Source organism: Helianthus annuus, chromosome 13 (assembly GCF_002127325.2).
Source record: "Helianthus annuus cultivar XRQ/B chromosome 13, HanXRQr2.0-SUNRISE, whole genome shotgun sequence".
Taxonomy (NCBI): Eukaryota; Viridiplantae; Streptophyta; class Magnoliopsida; order Asterales; family Asteraceae; genus Helianthus; species Helianthus annuus.
In genome coordinates, this window is record NC_035445.2 from 4,778,108 (window position 1) to 4,795,855 (window position 17,748).

The 17,748-nt window shown below is 37.9% G+C and overlaps 3 protein-coding genes and 1 non-coding gene across 7 annotated transcripts; all 4 read left to right on the forward strand.

Moving 5' to 3' along the window:
* Positions 1-1,160: 1,160 nt before the first annotated feature.
* Positions 1,161-1,736, forward strand: LOC110900407 (EP1-like glycoprotein 4). Its single transcript, XM_022147297.1, has one exon. It carries the CDS (start codon positions 1,161-1,163, stop codon positions 1,734-1,736), a length of 576 nt encoding a protein of 191 aa, XP_022002989.1.
* Positions 1,737-2,488: 752 nt separating this feature from the next.
* On the forward strand, positions 2,489-2,595 carry LOC118486142. The gene has a single exon (XR_004877999.1). It is a non-coding gene; the product is annotated as a small nucleolar RNA R71 (small nucleolar RNA).
* An 8,058-nt stretch (positions 2,596-10,653) lies between these two features.
* LOC110897368 (G-type lectin S-receptor-like serine/threonine-protein kinase SD2-5) lies at positions 10,654-13,306 on the forward strand. The gene has a single exon (XM_022144122.2). It carries the CDS (start codon positions 10,793-10,795, stop codon positions 13,211-13,213), a length of 2,421 nt encoding a protein of 806 aa, XP_021999814.1. The 5' UTR covers positions 10,654-10,792; the 3' UTR covers positions 13,214-13,306.
* A 772-nt stretch (positions 13,307-14,078) lies between these two features.
* On the forward strand, positions 14,079-17,521 carry LOC110897367 (MLO-like protein 11). Of its 4 annotated transcripts, XR_004876009.1 has the most exons (7): positions 14,079-14,424; positions 14,502-14,571; positions 14,902-15,042; positions 15,122-15,213; positions 15,790-15,861; positions 17,026-17,117; positions 17,223-17,521. XR_004876009.1 is itself a non-coding variant. In XM_035981507.1 (5 exons), exons 1-4 carry the CDS (start codon positions 14,468-14,470, stop codon positions 15,836-15,838), a joined length of 306 nt encoding a protein of 101 aa, XP_035837400.1. In that variant the 5' UTR covers positions 14,079-14,467; the 3' UTR covers positions 15,839-15,861; positions 16,881-17,009. The 4 variants fall into 4 exon arrangements, 1 of the variants encoding a protein (XP_035837400.1); XR_004876008.1 differs by lacking the exons at positions 17,026-17,117; positions 17,223-17,521 and adding an exon at positions 16,881-17,009; XR_004876010.1 differs by lacking the exons at positions 17,026-17,117; positions 17,223-17,521 and adding an exon at positions 16,881-17,009 and having other exon boundaries at positions 14,982-15,042.
* Positions 17,522-17,748: the final 227 nt, after the last annotated feature.

Below are 17,748 nucleotides of genomic sequence, written 5' to 3' on the forward strand. Positions count from 1 at the left end.
AATGAATTGACGTTGTAATTTATTTTAGTTAAGTTAAGTTAAGTTCTTTAGTTAAGTTAGTTTATATTTAAAATTCAAAAATATATAATATAAAGTTAGCGATGTATAATTGAATGAATTGACGTTGGAATTTATTTTAGTTAAGTTAAGTTCTGAGGTTACCATTTCGCATGTGGTTTGATGGTTTGAACTTTTTTGCACTTAAAAATTGTCAAAATACTCCCTGAGGTTACCATTTCGCAGCCATTTTGCTCCCCATCGCTAATTTCGTTCAAAATGTTTGTTAATTAGAAGGGAATTTTGGTAATTTTACAGCCAAGAGAAATGATATATCAGTCATTTTACATGTAATTATATAATAATAACAATATTTTCTTTTATTTTTTAAATAATATTAAAAAATAAGTAAAAATACTAAAATACCTTTGGGTGGTCAGACTTAACAAGAAAATTTAATTGGACTTAGGACAAATGACGTAACGTATAAAATTTTGAAACACTAAGTACATTAAAAAAAAATAGAGATGTTTTTCTATATATGAACCTACAAATAGAGATGATTTCTATATAAACCTAGAATATCCTTTACTAGTTTGTTTAAATGTTTATTTAAAATTTTAATTTAATCAATAAATTCGTTAACTAAATGTACTAACTTCCAATAATAAACTGCAAACTGATAACGTCAAGTTGCCACTTTCAAAGTGCTTGTACTATTTGAGCTTTCTTCGGACAAACCATTACAATCTCTCATCTAGATCATATATCATTGTGATCAGGGGCGTTCCTCACACCGCTCCGTCACATATTCACGGCTTGGTGTTCGTGCAGCACCGCATGCGTCACATCAGCACCCCATTCCGCAACGCCTTGCTCCACTTCCATCCCGCTCGTGTCAGTGTCACATCATCACCTCATTGTTGCATCTCACTGATATAAGGCCATACATTGTGATTTTCTGTTGGATTTTGAGATCCTGTCCACCTTTTTTTTACTATTTATTCTTTTTTCAAACATGATTGAAAAGTTATAGCTCCAACTAGTGCTGGGTCCAACACGGTAACTTTGGTTCAAATGAGTCAACGTAGACTTGTTGAAGACTTGTAACAGATTGATCGGGTATTTGAATCATGCATTCTTTATACAAGTGTTCATCAGTCATGAGGATTTCTACTTTCTTCTTTGCCTTTTTTATAATTCTCATGTTATCACCCGCTACTGAGCCTTTAAATTTCTATCAAACAGCAAATCTTTCCACTACATGGACCACCAATTACTCGGATTACCAACCCATGCTCCTTAGTGAAAACAAGTTAGCTATATTCACCTGTGGCTTTCGCTGTGGAGGAGATGGTACCTCGTGCATCTTTTCCATATTCATTTTTCCGAATGTGCTTACACATAGGACATCTGAAGTCGTTTGGTCAGCCAACAGAGGCTATCTGGTTAGGGGTAACGCGATACTGAATTTCACTTCAGCTGGAGACTTGGTGCTAAAGGATGGAGACGGAAGCATAGTTTGGACCACCAACACTGCAGGAAAATCTGTTGCTGGCATGAACCTAACTGATACCGGAAATCTGGTGTTATTCGATAACCAAAACTCTGTAGTTTGGCAATCTTTTGATCACCTAACAGACTCTTTGTTACCTGGCCAAAAGCTGTATCAAGGTCAAAAACTGAAATCTAGTGTTTCTTTATCCAACTCATGTGATGAGATGTACTTGCGCCTTTGAGTTAGTTTTGGTATTACTTGGTAACGCGCCTTGTGGTCTCTCGGAGAAATTTTGAGCTAGTTGATTTAATTGTTTTTCAATGTTTTGAATACTAGCTTGCTGATTTCTAAAATTCGATTCCAATTGTTGAAATCGATTCGAGTTTTTCTTTTCGGTGTCAGAGATGAGGCGAGATACGATATCTTCAAGCCTTTCTCATCCCCCTTGTTGTTGAGAGAAATTTTGTAACTCATTTCTTGGTTGTTGAAAGTTTGTTCGTTGGTTTAGATTTTGTTGGTTACTACTATTGCCGGGTTCTCTCCAACCAAGGTTAGGGTGGTTACGCCATCCTTGGTTGTAGGTACCCGTTGGAGGACCCGACAGCCTAGGTCTATTATCAATGTAGTTTACCGTTTCTGTTTGATCATCCAATTCTTTCATATAACTCCAATTTTCATGTGGCCCACCACACCCTTCACAAGCCATAACCGAGGCCGTTTTTGCCATTTCTAACTTTTTGATTTTTGAAAAAAAGGGCCTTGATTTGAGCTTGTAAAGAAGTGCTTTCATCAACCTTATGGGCGCCCGAGGCAATAGATTTATTGCCTCGGGGAGTGTGCCACTGAAAATTGGTTTGAGCAATTTCCTCAATTTGATTATAAATTTCATTTGGGCGACGATTACCTAAAAGTCCCCCGGAGCTAGAGTCAAGTGTTTGTCTTGTGTGTGGCAACAATCCATTGTAGAAAGTGGATACTTGTTGGCAAACCGCAAGACCATGATGAGGACACTTTCTTAGTAGCTCCTTGAACCTTTCCCAAGTTTCATATAAGGATTCCCCGTCCTCTTGAGAGTATGTATTAATTTCAGTCACTAATTTAGCCATTTTAGCAGGAGGGAAATACTTATATAAAAACTTCTGGGCTAGTTCATCCAAGGTGTTTACCGAGCCAACTGGGAGGGCATTAAGCCAAGCCTAAGCTCGGTCTTTTAATGAAAACGGAAACATTCGAAGGCGGATGGCGCCATTTGATGCTCAGTTGATCCAAAAGGTATCACATATTTCCAAAAAGTTTGTAATATGCAAATGGGGATCTTCACCCGCAAGCCCGTGGAAGGTTGCGGAGTTTTGAAGCATTTGGATCAAATGCGGCCGAAGTTCGAAGTTGTTGTCATCGACATTCGGCGCATTGATAGCAGCGCCAAGATTACCTACAGTGGGCCGTAGATAATCCATGAGGGTACGTTGGTCCGCCATTGGAAGTAGGTCCCCCGAAGCTTTCTATTGGTTTTTAGCTTTACGTCTTTTTCTTAGAAAGCGTTCGTGTTCGTCTAGAGGCTCTTTTATGTCTCTGCTGGAACTGGAGCTCATACACTACTTAGAGGGTTCAGGTGCGGCGCCTGGGTTCCAAGTCCTACAATAAAAATAAAAAAGAAAGTTGGTCAGAAGTTTCACCACGGCCCCGTGCTCAGATGAACACGGCCCGTGGTCGGAGATACAGTATTTTTTCTGGATTCCTGTTACTGGGGAGTTCGACACGGCCCCGTGTTGCACCGACATGGCCCCGTGCTCAGCTCTCTGTAACTTGGAAAATAAAAACTGCCAGTAATAGTCTGGCCACGGCCCGTGTTCGACCAGGCACGGCCCGTGCTGAGTTCTGCAGAAACTGAAAATCTAAAAAATCAAAAAAAAAAAAAAAAACAGAAAAGTAAGAAAAAACAATTAGGCCGTTGATTTTAAACTTCCTTAAAATCCTTGTGTCCCCGGCAACGCCGCCAAAAACTTGTTGCGTGTGTGGTGCAATATATTTTTATGTATATTTTTAGCCCTTTTTTAACCACTTTTAGTCAAGTTTTAAATTTATAGAACACAATATTTTACTAACACCAAACACACATATGGGCAAGTGCACCCATCGTGAGCGTAGTATAGTGTTGGTAAGATACCGAGGTCGTCCACGGACACAAGAGATTTTAATGCCGCTTTATCCTCAACGTCTAATCAAATCAAAAATTTAGAAAAAGGTTTTAAACTAGAAAAATAAAAACTAAAATGCTGAAAATAAAAATAAATAAAAGTAAAAACAGATAGACAAGATGAATCACTTGGATCCGACTCGCCTTTAGTGTAACCTTTGATTATTTCCGCACTTTTGCACTTTTTAAGAGATTATCTTAGTTATTGTAGTAAGCCCCTCTTTTGAAGGTGGCGTTACCCTCAACCCAGTAGTTTGAGGCAGCAAGGATACAATCCTAAAGGGATGGATTATTGGAAGATAGTTAATTAAGTTATTAATGCATAATGTGGTAGGCCCCTCTTTTGAAGGTGACGTTACCCTCGGCTAAGTAGTCTGAGTCAGCAGGGATACAGTCCTAACCCCAGACCAGGTAGCAGGGATATATTAATAGTAGTTTACATATGAGGGGACCAAGGAGTTCGGACCCCCGCCATCCAAGATCAGTGGGTATTGAAGGAGGTCCTACTAAAGTTGACCCAGGTCCTTGCAGAATCTATACACTGAACAAGGCAAGACTCTTACCAAACCATTCCCTTAACCCCTGACCAGGTAGCCAACATATCTCCATATAGACCGTGAATATATGAATGGTGAAAATCTTTTATTTTATATAGACGGTAAAATAATGCCAAGACACCACGGACAAATGATAAGGAAGACTCACCTTTAACATAAGAAACTAGTTATTAAAGCCATTAATACATAACCAAATAAAAAAGTGCGAAAAGATTAAAAATAAAAAGTATTACACTAAATGCTTGTCTTCACCAAGTGATGTAAGAGACTTAGGCAAACATGGCCTTTGATTGTCAAGAACTCTTACGATCAATCTTGGATCCCGAGACTACTACACACGCTCTATGATGGATGATGGATGATGGTGGTGGATGTGGGTTGTGATGATGGTGGTGGGTGGGTGTAGTGTGAGAGAGGTGGTTTGCCAAGGGATGATTTGCAAGTGAACCAAGCACCCCTATTTATAGCTTGCACAGAAGCCCGGACACGGCCCCGTGTCCATTGGGCACTGCCCCTTGTCCACCCATCTTCTTTTTCTTCATTAATTTCAGTTTGTCTGCGTTAGTTGACCACGCCTCCGTGTCCGCTGGGCACGACCCCGTGTGCAGAAGCGTATCTGTACTATCAAGATTTTCCTAGATTCTGGGCTAGTTCATCCAAGGTGTTTACCGAGCCAACTGGGAGGGCATTAAGCCAAGCCTAAGCTCGGTCTTTTAATGAAAACGGAAACATTCGAAGGCGGATGGCGCCATTTGATGCTCAGTTGATCCAAAAGGTATCACATATTTCCAAAAAGTTTGTAATATGCAAATGGGGATCTTCACCCGCAAGCCCGTGGAAGGTTGCGGAGTTTTGAAGCATTTGGATCAAATGCGGCCGAAGTTCGAAGTTGTTGTCATCGACATTCGGCGCATTGATAGCAGCGCCAAGATTACCTACAGTGGGCCGCAGATAATCCATGAGGGTACGTTGGTCCGCCATTGGAAGTAGGTCCCCCGAAGCTTTCTATTGGTTTTTAGCTTTACGTCTTTTTCTTAGAAAGCGTTCGTGTTCGTCTAGAGGCTCTTTTATGTCTCTGCTGGAACTGGAGCTCATACACTACTTAGAGGGTTCAGGTGCGGCGCCTGGGTTCCAAGTCCTACAATAAAAATAAAAAAGAAAGTTGGTCAGAAGTTTCACCACGGCCCCGTGCTCAGATGAACACGGCCCGTGGTCGGAGATACAGTATTTTTTCTGGATTCCTGTTACTGGGGAGTTCGACACGGCCCCGTGTTGCACCGACACGGCCCCGTGCTCAGCTCTCTGTAACTCGGAAAATAAAAACTGCCAGTAATAGTCTGGCCACGGCCCGTGTTCGACCAGGCACGGCCCGTGCTGAGTTCTGCAGAAACTGAAAATCTAAAAAATCAAAAAAAAAAAAAAAAAAAAACAGAAAAGTAAGAAAAAACGATTAGGCTGTTGATTTTAAACTTCCTTAAAATCCTTGTGTCCCCGGCAACGCCGCCAAAAACTAGTTGCGTGTATGGTGCAATATATTTTTATGTATATTTTTAGCCCTTTTTTAACCACTTTTAGTCAAGTTTTAAATTTATAGAACACAATATTTTACTAACACCAAACACACATATGGGCAAGTGCACCCATCGTGAGCGTAGTATAGTGTTGGTAAAATACCGAGGTCGTCCACGGACACAAGAGATTTTAATGCCGCTTTATCCTCAACGTCTAATCAAATCAAAAATTTAGAAAAAGGTTTTAAACTAGAAAAATAAAAACTAAAATGCTGAAAATAAAAATAAATAAAAGTAAAAACAGATAGACAAGATGAATCACTTGGATCCGACTCGCCTTTAGTGTAACCTTTGATTATTTCCGCACTTTTGCACTTTTTAAGAGATTATCTTAGTTATTGTAGTAAGCCCCTCTTTTGAAGGTGGCGTTACCCTCAACCCAGTAGTTTGAGGCAGCAAGGATACAATCCTAAAGGGATGGATTATTGGAAGATAGTTAATTAAGTTATTAATGCATAATGTGGTAGGCCCCTCTTTTGAAGGTGACGTTACCCTCGGCTAAGTAGTCTGAGTCAGCAGGGATACAGTCCTAACCCCAGACCAGGTAGCAGGGATATATTAATAGTAGTTTACATATGAGGGGACCAAGGAGTTCGGACCCCCGCCATCCAAGATCAGTGGGTATTGAAGGAGGTCCTACTAAAGTTGACCCAGGTCCTTGCAGGATCTATACACTGAACAAGGCAAGACTCTTACCAAACCATTCCCTTAACCCCTGACCAGGTAGCCAACATATCTCCATATAGACCGTGAATATATGAATGGTGAAAATCTTTTATTTTATATAGACGGTAAAATAATGCCAAGACACCACGGACAAATGATAAGGAAGACTCACCTTTAACATAAGAAACTAGTTATTAAAGCCATTAATACATAACCAAATAAAAAAGTGCGAAAAGATTAAAAATAAAAAGTATTACACTAAATGCTTGTCTTCACCAAGTGATGTAAGAGACTTAGGCAAACATGGCCTTTGATTGTCAAGAACTCTTACAATCAATCTTGGATCCCGAGACTACTACACACGCTCTATGATGGATGATGGATGATGGTGGTGGATGTGGGTTGTGATGATGGTGGTGGGTGGGTGTAGTGTGAGAGAGGTGGTTTGCCAAGGGATGATTTGCAAGTGAACCAAGCACCCCTATTTATAGCTTGCACAGAAGCCCGGACACGGCCCCGTGTCCATTGGGCACTGCCCCTTGTCCACCCATCTTCTTTTTCTTCATTAATTGCAGTTTGTCTGCGTTAGTTGACCACGCCCCCGTGTCCGCTGGGCACGACCTCGTGTGCAGAAGCGTATCTGTACTATCAAGATTTTCCTAGATTCTGCGAATCTTAGAGTTGACCACGGCCCCGTGTCCGCTGGACACGCCCCCGTGGTGGGTGATAGAAGCTTCTACAACTTTGTCTTTTCTGCAGACACTTGGGCACGCCCCTGTACTCATTGAGCACGGGGCGTGTTCAGCCTTCTGTTCTTCTGTTTTTGCTTGGGAAGATGCTGTTGAGGGGTCGGGCATGCCACGTTTATTCCTTTTCTTGTATTTATGTTAGATTTAGTTGTCTTTTTACTTCTTTTGTTCGTTTGAGCTTATTTAATCCTAGAAATACAAAAGAAAGATAAAAGCACACTTTTTTCCAACATTAGTACTAAAAAAGGGTTAGTTTTATGCCACAATTGATGTAATTTGTATGTTGCATTTTGCACACATCAGTTGGATTTATACTTTTAACGATACTCAAAAAAGGGTTTTTACAATTTTGAAAATGGGTTAAAAACAATCTGGTGAGGTAGTTTAAAATAAGTCTTTTTAATAAAAACATTCGGTCTTGCTAAGTTGTTCTAAGAGTTTTGTCTATGTGGGAAACCGTGTTCCTATTTGGTAGAAATATTTTTAAGTATGTGTTACTTACAAATTTTTTAGCTTAAATATGTTAACATTGTTGGTTTTGAAACTCTTTTGGGCTTTAAAGATTTCTAATGAAGTTTTGAGTTTGACAAGCTATTTTAGATTAACTGAAAGAAGACAGTAAGCTCGCTTTTCAGTGTACTCGAGCTATTCGATGTTGTGTGAAGAACAAGGCTGGAGCGGGAAGCAACTTGTCGAAGATTTGTTGAAGATTTGCAGATGCCGCATATATCAAGGGGGAGTCTATAAGTACACCTCAGGAAGATAGATGTTGGATGCGACTTCTCGAAGATTTGCTGAAGATTTGCAGATCCCGCATGTATCAAGGGGGAGTCTTTAAGTGCACCAAAGTTTGATAAATGCTGGATGTTGCTGAAGTTTCAATCTTCAAGGACTGAACTTGTAATTAATTGAAAGTGTCACCACAAATTCGGACATGAATAATGATGTATGGTTCGAATTTGTTGATATTTAGTTGTCAGTATTTGTAGTTCTTTGATTATGTCCGAATTTGTAATTCTTGTTATGTGTCAGTACTTATTTGTTAAGTACTAACTAGGGTTTCTTTGTAAGGACGCATGTGTCCGTATTTAGGATTGTATATATTCTAAGTGATGTATGCAAATTCAATGAAACAGTAACTTTTTGGAGAAAACCTATTGTGTAAACAAACCCTTACTTTGTGTGTTCTTCATTCACTGTGTGTGATTGTTGATTGTGAATACTTAGTGTATTCATTGTTCTCTCATCTTCTACACCTTCTGTACGAGCTCTACATTGCGGTATGAGACACGAGGTGGTTTCCGCACATCGCATATGTGTTTAATCGATCCGTTTCGTGTGTTTGTTGAAGGAAGACGACCTTACACTCTCCTTTACTATTTTGTTTAAATGTTTATTTAAAATTTTAATTTAATCAATAAATTCATTGCCATTTAGGTTATAGCCAAGTGGTCAAGAGAAAATATCCTTTTTTAACAGCAAGATCACTTTATATATATATATATATATATATATATATATATATATATATATATATATATAGGGTTAGATTAACGTACAAATGCCCTTATCGTACATTACGTACGCTACAATCTTAGCCGTCCGATCATCTTCCCACATTGAATTCGCATGTTGTTTTTTTCTAACAATTTCGCATGTTGGTTTTTTAATATGCGGTTTTATCAACATTACCACATGCGAAATTGTTACAAAAAAACAACATGCTATTTCATCAAAATTATCACATGCGAAATTGGTACAAAAAACAACATGCGAATTCATCAAAAATTATCACTTGCGAAATTGTTATAAAAAAAACAACATGCTATTTCATCAAAATTATCACATGCGAAATTGGTACAAAAAAACAACATGCGAATTAATCAAAAATTATCACATGCGAAATTCTTATAAAAAACAACATGCGATTTAAAAATGCAGGAAGATAATCTGACGGCTGAGATTGAAGCGTACGTAATGTACGATAAGCAATATTGTACAGTACTCTCTACCTGTATATATATATATATATATATATATATATAGCAAGAAACTGGGAAAGAGAAAATATCTTGAGTAAATTGCCAATTTCGTCCATGAGGTTTGGGCATGTTTGCAATTTTCGTCCAAAATGACACTTTGGTACCATTTTGCCCCTCACGTTTATAACTTTTTGCCATTTTCGTCCAAATTCCTAACCCAGTTACTTTATAACGTCAAATTGGGGTATTTTTATAATTTCTTTAAATTAAATGTATCCCCTTCTCTCTCTCATCATCCCATCTCTGCAGTCATCTTCATCGGTCATCAGTCATCGGAATCCACAACCAAGGCGGTAACCAACCCATAATCATCGTCATCAGTCATCTTCATCGGAATCCACAACCATCTCCGTCGGAACCCACAACCAGTTCCATCTCAGATTCAGTTTCTAATCTGTCTATTTTTACCAAATTCAGGTTCGATTCCGGTTCATCTTCAGCTCAAGTTCCGATCTGCTTCACAAGAACAAAGTCGTGATGGTGGAACGAAACGGAGAAGATGCAGCTGACGACGGCGATGGAACCGTGACGTTTTTTGGTGATGGCGGAGAAGGATGACGGCGGTAGCGGGCAGATGAGGAGATGGTGAGAGTACGGCGGCGGTTGGTGGTGGTGTAACGGTGGTAGGTCGGTGAATCGAGATAGAAGAAAAACCCTAGATGAAGCTGTCGGCATGGATGTTGCGGGCGAAGCTCAGATGTGGTGGGGTAAGGTTTTGGTAGTGGGGTGGGGGGTTCGACGGGGATGAAGGGAATTCCGGTACTATATGTCGCCGGAACAGGAATGGCAGATGATGGCAGGTTGATGAGGATGATGCCTACAGGTGAAAGTTTACGGTGGTGGTCGATTTCCGGTGGATTGAGGTGGTGGTTTATGGTGTTTGGTGGAAGCTTTGATAAAGTTTATGGTGAACTGGGTTAAATTTGTGAATGTGAATTCTGTTTATCAACAACAATTTGTGTTAAATGTATTTTTTTAATTATTAGAGTTTAAAAAGAAATTACATTTCAGGCCCTACACTTGTGAAATTTCAAAAAAAAAAAAAGAAAAAAAAAAAAAAAAAAAACCTCATCAAACGGTTGTTTCTAAACCAGTTAGGAATTTGGACAAAAATGGCAAAATGTTACAAACGTGGGGGGCAAAATGATACCAAAGTGTAATTTTGGACGAAAATTGCAAACGTGCCCAAATCTCAGAGAGACGAAAATGGCAATTTACTCAAATATCTTTTATGAGAAAACCAAGATTCAATTCTTAGTAGGTGAAATTATTTAAGAGGGAAAAATTAACTGTCAAAAAAAATCAATAAATTCATTAATTAAATGTACCGACTTCCTTCCAATAATAGACTCCAAACCTGGGCGTTCCTCACACCGCTCCGTATAAACCATTATAATCTCTCATCTAGATCACATATCCTTTGGCTCAAATAAGTCAACGTAGACTTGTTGAAGACTTGTAACAGATTGATTGGGTATTTGAATCATTCATTCTTCATACAAGTGTTCATCAGTCATGAGGATTTCTACTTTCTTCTCTGCCTTTTTTATAATTCTCATGTTATCACCCGCTACTGTGCCTTTAAAATTCTACTATCAAACAGCAAATCTTTCCACTACATGGACCACCAATTACTCGGATTACCAACCCATGCTCCTTAGTGGAAACAAGTTAGCTACATTCACCTGTGGCTTTCGCTGTGGAGCAGATGGTACCTCGTGCCTCTTTTCCATATTCATTTTTCCGAACTATGTTACATATGGGCGATCTGAAGTCGTTTGGTCAGCCAACAGAGGCTATCTGGTTAGGGGTGATGCGATACTGAATTTCACTGCAGCTGGAGACTTGATGCTTAAGGATGGAGACGGAAGCATAGTTTGGGCTACTAACACTGCAGGAAAAGCAGTTGCTGGCATGAACCTAACTGATTCCGGAAATCTGGTGTTATTCGATGACCAGAACTTGGTAGTTTGGCAATCTTTTGATGACCCAACAGACTCTTTGTTACCTGGCCAAAAGCTGTATCAAGGTCAAAAACTGAAATCTAGTGTTTCTTTATCCAACTCATCGGGTCGGGAAGGTATGTTTTCTATTGGAATCACAGATATAGGTTTGTTTGCTTATGTTGAATCAAACCCACCTCAAGCCTTTTACCGTATGTTGGTCTATCCTAATGGCAATGATACACATAAAGGAAGACGATACGTTAGGTTCTTGAATGGGAGTTTGTCACTATTCATTCGTTCTTCCGAACCAAGTGATCCTGATGTTTCAATTTACATACCTACAGCATCCTCAGTTCAGTATATTAAACTGATGTCAGATGGGCATTTGAAAGTGTTTGAATATCAATCTGGAGGGTGGATAGAGGTAGCGGATCTTCTTAATGTAGGAAACTGCAGTTATCCTTTAACTTGCGGAAGAAATTCCATCTGCTTGGCTGGTCAACAACAATGTAGTTGTGCCGGAAGAGAACATTTTAGACCTGTGAACGATCGCCAACCCAACCTGGGTTGCTCCGAAATTACTCCCCTAAGATGTAATTCTACACAAGATCAAGATTTAAACACAGTTGAGAATGTCAAATACTTCACCTCTACCGCTGACATGGAAGGGGTGAATATGGAAACTTGCAAACAAGCATGTCGAAAAAAATGCTCATGCAAAGCCGCTTTTTATCAATATTATTCACATGTTTCAAGTGGAGATTGTTTTTTACTTTCAGAGATATTTACAATGAAGACTGTTGATCCACTTTATTATAATGCGTCAGCTTTCATAAAAGTCCAGTATGTTACATCACATCATGTTTCTCATCAAGTTGCAAGACTTGTAGGCTCTACAGTTGGAAGTTTTGTGCTTCTACTTGTTGTGGCCATAGGGGTTATGTATGTAGTCTATAAGCGTAAAGGGGATACTGAAATGGAAGAAGGGTACTTGGATCAATTGCCAGGAATGCCGAATCGGTTTTCTTATGAAGAACTGAAAACTGCTACAGAGAATTTTAGTAAAAAGCTTGGTCAAGGAGGGTTTGGATCAGTTTTCGAAGGGACTCTTGTAGATGGCATGAAGATTGCAGTAAAATGTCTTGAAGGTTTTGCGCAAGTTAAGAAATCATTTCTAGCTGAGGTTCAATCCATTGGCAGCATTCACCATGTGAATCTGATTAGACTTAGAGGATTCTGTACATTGAAATCACAATGGTTTCTAGTGTATGACTTCATGAGTAACGGGTCATTAGATCGGTGGATCTATCATGGAAACCGAGAACACGTACTTGAATGGGAAAGCAGAAAGAAAATCATTATTGATATAGCCAAAGGTCTAGCATATCTCCATGAAGAATGTAGGCAAAAAATCATCCACCTCGACATTAAACCTCAAAACATACTTCTAGATGACAATTTCAATGCCAAAGTATCTGATTTTGGGTTGTCTAAGCTGATTAACAAAAGTCAAACCGAAGTGATGACCAGCATAAAAGGAACACCTGGTTATATAGCTCCAGAATGTTGGAGCTCCATAATAACTGAAAAGGCGGATGTATACAGCTTCGGGATCGTTCTGTTGGAGATCTTATGTGGCAGGAAAATTTTCGATAGATCTCAGTCTGAAGAAAGCTGGCACTTGCTTTTTGTCTTTCAGAAATGCTGGGAGGAAGGAACATTACTAGATCTTGCTGACAGAGACAGTGAAGATATGCAGGTACACAAAACTGAAGTGGTGGAGATGATGAAAGTGGCTGCATGGTGTTTACAAACAAACTATAAGAGAAGGCCTTCAATGTCATCTGTGGTTAAGGTGTTAGAAGGAGGAATGCATGTTGAAACGAACTTGGATTACGACTTCACAAATCTAAGAATTCAGGAACCAACAGTTGGAGACCAGAAAGATTTCACGTTATTGCCGTCATCCATTTTGTCGGGGCCAAGATGAGTAGTCCTGAGGTTCTTGTGGATCATTTCTATGCAGTTTTTTTTCTGTTTCATTATTAACTGAAATGTTGGTTATATATCATAATTTTATATAGACATGGGTTGTATTCATCTCGTGTTCACTGATACATTCATATCATTATAATCTTCTTTGCCGATTTAATTGGTTATTGACAATTTAATGTATCTTTGAAACCGTGGCGGACTCAGAAATTATTTGTTGGGGGTGCGGATGAGGTGTTCAACCATATTTTCAAGGGGTGCGGTCGGGTTTTTTGCCAAAAATATACGCTAAATTTTTTTTTTCAAGGGGTGCGACCGCCCACTCTGGCCAAAGGCTAGGTCCGCCCATGCTCTGAATCCAATAATGCACCAACTCACATCCTTATGATATTAATCCCCTGTTTTTCACATATTTTGTCCACCATTTTAAAATATACAGAGATGGAAGTGCAAAAAGACCAGAAATTTGGAGAACGATCAATGCGGGTTTACATATGAACACCTTTGAATGAAAAAGGGTGACAAGATGTTGGCTCATTATAATAATCATGACAATTCATATTATTTATCTTCTGTATCCCCATACATACTGATCGTAACTATCTGTGCCTCTTTTTCAAAATCTCAATTTGTATCCTTTTCATACCGATGTTGAATAATAAGTACATATAAACATAACGAAGTCATGTACACTCCTTTCCATATGCACATATAAACATAACGAAGTCAGGTTTAAGTTTTATTCTAAGTTCTAACATATGGAAAAAAGGATTACAAAGTAACAAATCAAATGAATTGAGAGTAGCACAATATCTATAGACCTTTATAAAGCATTTCCTTGTCCTATAATTGTCATTTCACCCACAAATTTTAAGATGGCAGCCCAAGAGTCTAGCTTGTTTCCCTAATTTTTCATCATCACTGCCAAATTTGCCCCCATGTAAAGAGGATACCCTAAACGAGCAATCAGTTTTCTTCTTTTGAAACCGTCGCAGTATATCCTATGAGGATTGAAATCGTCGATTGAAACAATGAGATCGGTTATGGCAATGAAATCGTTAATGGTTGGAGCAATTAATGGAAATTGATGATTGAATGGTGGGAGCTGAAGAGATTCAAAGAATTGAATATGTCCCTTCGTTTCCAGAACCGCACCTCTGTATAATCTGCGATTCTCATTTAGGAAGCCCAATATCGTCACCATACCAGGTATTACCTCCAAACTCACCATTCATCCTCTTTTCTTTGCCATATGTTTTTTACACTTGATTTGGTGCAATATGCAGATTTCTTGAATTATCCTAAGAGCCATCGATTTTGGAGCTTTCAAATTGGCCTTCCATTCTTTAAACCCAGGTGAGTAATTTTGTTAATTACCACGACTTCTTTAATTCACAATGATTTACTTTTGCAGGGTCTTCCATTGTTTCTTTCTAATTTGGATTTGAGTTAATCTCATTGTTTCTTAAAAATTTGGATTTGAGTTAATTTAATTTTGGTTACAGAGTCTGTTTGATTTGTTTATTGGGTATTATCGATTTACAATTATAACTTTATATTAACGGAACACTTTCTTCGCACCGATGCAAGGGAAATGATGCGCTTTGATATTAATCTCATTCATTTTGTTTTGTTTTGTTCACGGAACACTTTATTAACGGAACACTTTCTTCTGTTTTGTTCCAGAGCGGCTGCAAAACTTAGCGATAAATACCCTAATAGGGATTAATCTCATTCAGTTGTTATGCCTGATTTCCATCATATAGGTTTGTGGTACAGTTCTTATGCAGTTATAGCACCCTACCAATGTATGCACTCGATACGCAGGTATAATTTTCGAACTAAAAGACTGCAAAATCAAATATTTATATATTTGCATTCATCGGAACTTTATAATACCCTGCAGATGGGTACAAATTACAAGGCTGAATCAATTCCCCAAAGAACTAGAGATACAATCCATGGTTGGGGAAAAGAAGCCAGAAGAAGGAGAAAGCGGTTAGTAATATCTGCTCTATTTATTAAAATTTCATTGCTATTATTTGAAAATTTGTTGTAATTTATTTATTAAAGTTTCATTGCTATTATTTCAAAATGGTTAGACCCTTATCAATGTAGGGAAGTGATGTAATGTGCCTTAAACCAATTTATAAAATGCATAATTACAGTGCGTGTGTTTTAGTTAATCTTCCATCAGTTAAATGTTAAAACTTATCTTATTTTTAACATCCACCATATATAGTAATTTATGTCTCTTAACAGTAACTGCTAAAAAGCAAATACCTTGTCTTTCAAATCTTAAATATGTTGATTTGGTGTGTTTGAGTTGTTCGGGATGAGCATGGTATCCGTTCGGTACCGAACCGGTACCAGTACGGAAAGTACCGGTACCGAAAATCTCCAAAAGTGGGTATCGTTACCGGTACCAGTACCGAATTTACCCGGTACCATTTGCTCATCCCAACCTTACATGTATATTAGATAAAGTTTTAAATAAGTAAAACAAATTACATGAACAATAGTTGATAGTATAACATTTTAACATATATATATTTTTTTTGTTCTGTTTTTCAGGTTCACCTTCTCTGTAAACGGGTCAAAACAAAAGGGCTACGCTTTTTAACATCATCATCATGTTAATTTAAGGTAAGATCCTCTGAAGATGTTACAATTATTAAGCTATAACGGGTCAAAAGACAAATCTAATATGGATTTTTTTCATGCTTTTTACCACTATGTAAACCGATCTTTAATTATAAGCTTTGTACAATTATACATAATCTTAAAGTACAAAGTCGGTGGGTTTCCGCTTTCCGCAAAACCCCCTCAACTTTTGCATATGGCAATCCTAACCCCTTATCATCTTCTCTTGGCATACTAACCCTCCAATATTTAACCAATTTAATTTTCCTTTCCATAGCACTCGATCGTTAATTTCTGTCTTAATAAACTATTTTTTTGTTGTTTTTAAAATCTTTATAAAATACCATTTTGTTGTTTCATTTGGTTTGAGCCTGTAGAACAACCCGTGTGATCCATGTTTAATGCACCGCTTATACCATTCAATATAAGGTTTTTTTCAAACCATTCACTATAACGTTTTTAAAACATTTATGACCTCGTGGAAGATCAGAGTTGAAAGTTTCGAACAGATATCATGTTCTTATGATAAGAAAATAGCTCCACTAAATGGATAATTTTTTTTTTTGAATTAAACTAATTAATATATATAATCATATTTCTTTTGTTAATGAAACCAACTTGGCAAATGCATATTATTCGAATTCTTATCAGTTAAACGTTTCGCTAAAAGATCGCACTGAGCGAGGTAGGTTTGGCTTTTTTATTACTCCCGTTAACCAGTTTGATACCGGCTGTATACAATAGAACTAGAGGTGGTAAAGTTATCAGCGGTTGAAACGGGCTTGGTTTACTCACAAACATTGTTATTCATTTTCTAAAGTAGTCAATGCTTTAATACGATTACAAAAACTTGTTAATGTAATCTAATTTTTGAAATGAAATGATTTAGGAGAACCTGGTTGACTCATTCAACTTGACCCATTTCTCCTTAAATTGTTTTAGTTTGACCTGTTTGATTGTTGGAGATAAGCGATAACCCAAATCGACCTGTATTGTTCATTACTACATTTGTCTGGTTTCAGTTAACTTTGGAAAAGGAAGAGTTGATACAGGCGTTGTCAACCAAATCATCACTAAGTTCCAAGTCATGATATCATCATATTCAGATCGTATTGTCATCCATAAAATATTTGTTGAAATGTTTTTTTTTTTTTTTTCATGATGTAGGATTTGAACAAGGAACTAACCCATAAACTCGAAGTTCAAACGCAAAGATTAGAGTTGTTGATAATACTCCTTACGCCGATGAAGGTGACGAGGTACAAATACAATGCTTTCCGTAATAAATATCATCTTATTAGACCCCTTTAGTTCTTTATTTATTTATTTATTTATTTTGTTTTAGTATCTTTTCTTGTGGGTAGGTTGTGGAAAGAGTTCTAGGATGGATAATAAAGGACCATCAAAGCGGAAAACTAAGCATCTATGAGTCTAAACGAAATGAGAATATTTTACTAAAAGTTCACATGTAGTCCAGATCTCTTTTCACTACCATTAGAGGTGCAATTTCATCTCATTGGGAAATTTTGTGCAAAGACAGTGTTTCCATGTTTAGTTATGGATGTGGGAATGCAAATAGAATATATTGAGTTGAAGAGGACATTGTAAAATCAATGTTTTTATGGTTTTTCTTTCTTCAATTAGAGGAAAATGTTTTTATGTGTCTAAAAGATCAAACCGAGTTCGAGCATAAATCAAGAAATTCCAGTGAACCATTAGACTGGCACTATTTTTGATGGAGATGCATGTGTTAATTATTTGGCGAGCTTGAGTCGATATTGGTTATAGGTCACAACCAACTGGTTAACAAAATCACGTACTGGCAAATAGTAAAGTAATAAAAGATAATAAGAATCTCAATGAATAAGTATATGTTAAAGTATAAATGGT

Excerpts from the sequence above, each read along its gene's own strand:
- LOC110900407 (XM_022147297.1), top strand. The coding sequence starts at position 1,161 with ATGAGGATTTCTACTTTCTTCTTTGCCTTTTTTATAATTCTCATGTTA.
- LOC110897368 (XM_022144122.2), top strand. The coding sequence starts at position 10,793 with ATGAGGATTTCTACTTTCTTCTCTGCCTTTTTTATAATTCTCATGTTA.
- LOC110897367 (XM_035981507.1), top strand. The coding sequence starts at position 14,468 with ATGTTTTTTACACTTGATTTGGTGCAATATGCAGATTTCTTGAATTAT. Across the intron at positions 15,043-15,121 it reads TGTATGCACTCGATACGCAG|ATGGGTACAAATTACAAGGC; the intron begins GTATAATTTTCG and ends AATACCCTGCAG. Across the intron at positions 15,214-15,789 it reads GCCAGAAGAAGGAGAAAGCG|GTTCACCTTCTCTGTAAACG; the intron begins GTTAGTAATATC and ends TCTGTTTTTCAG.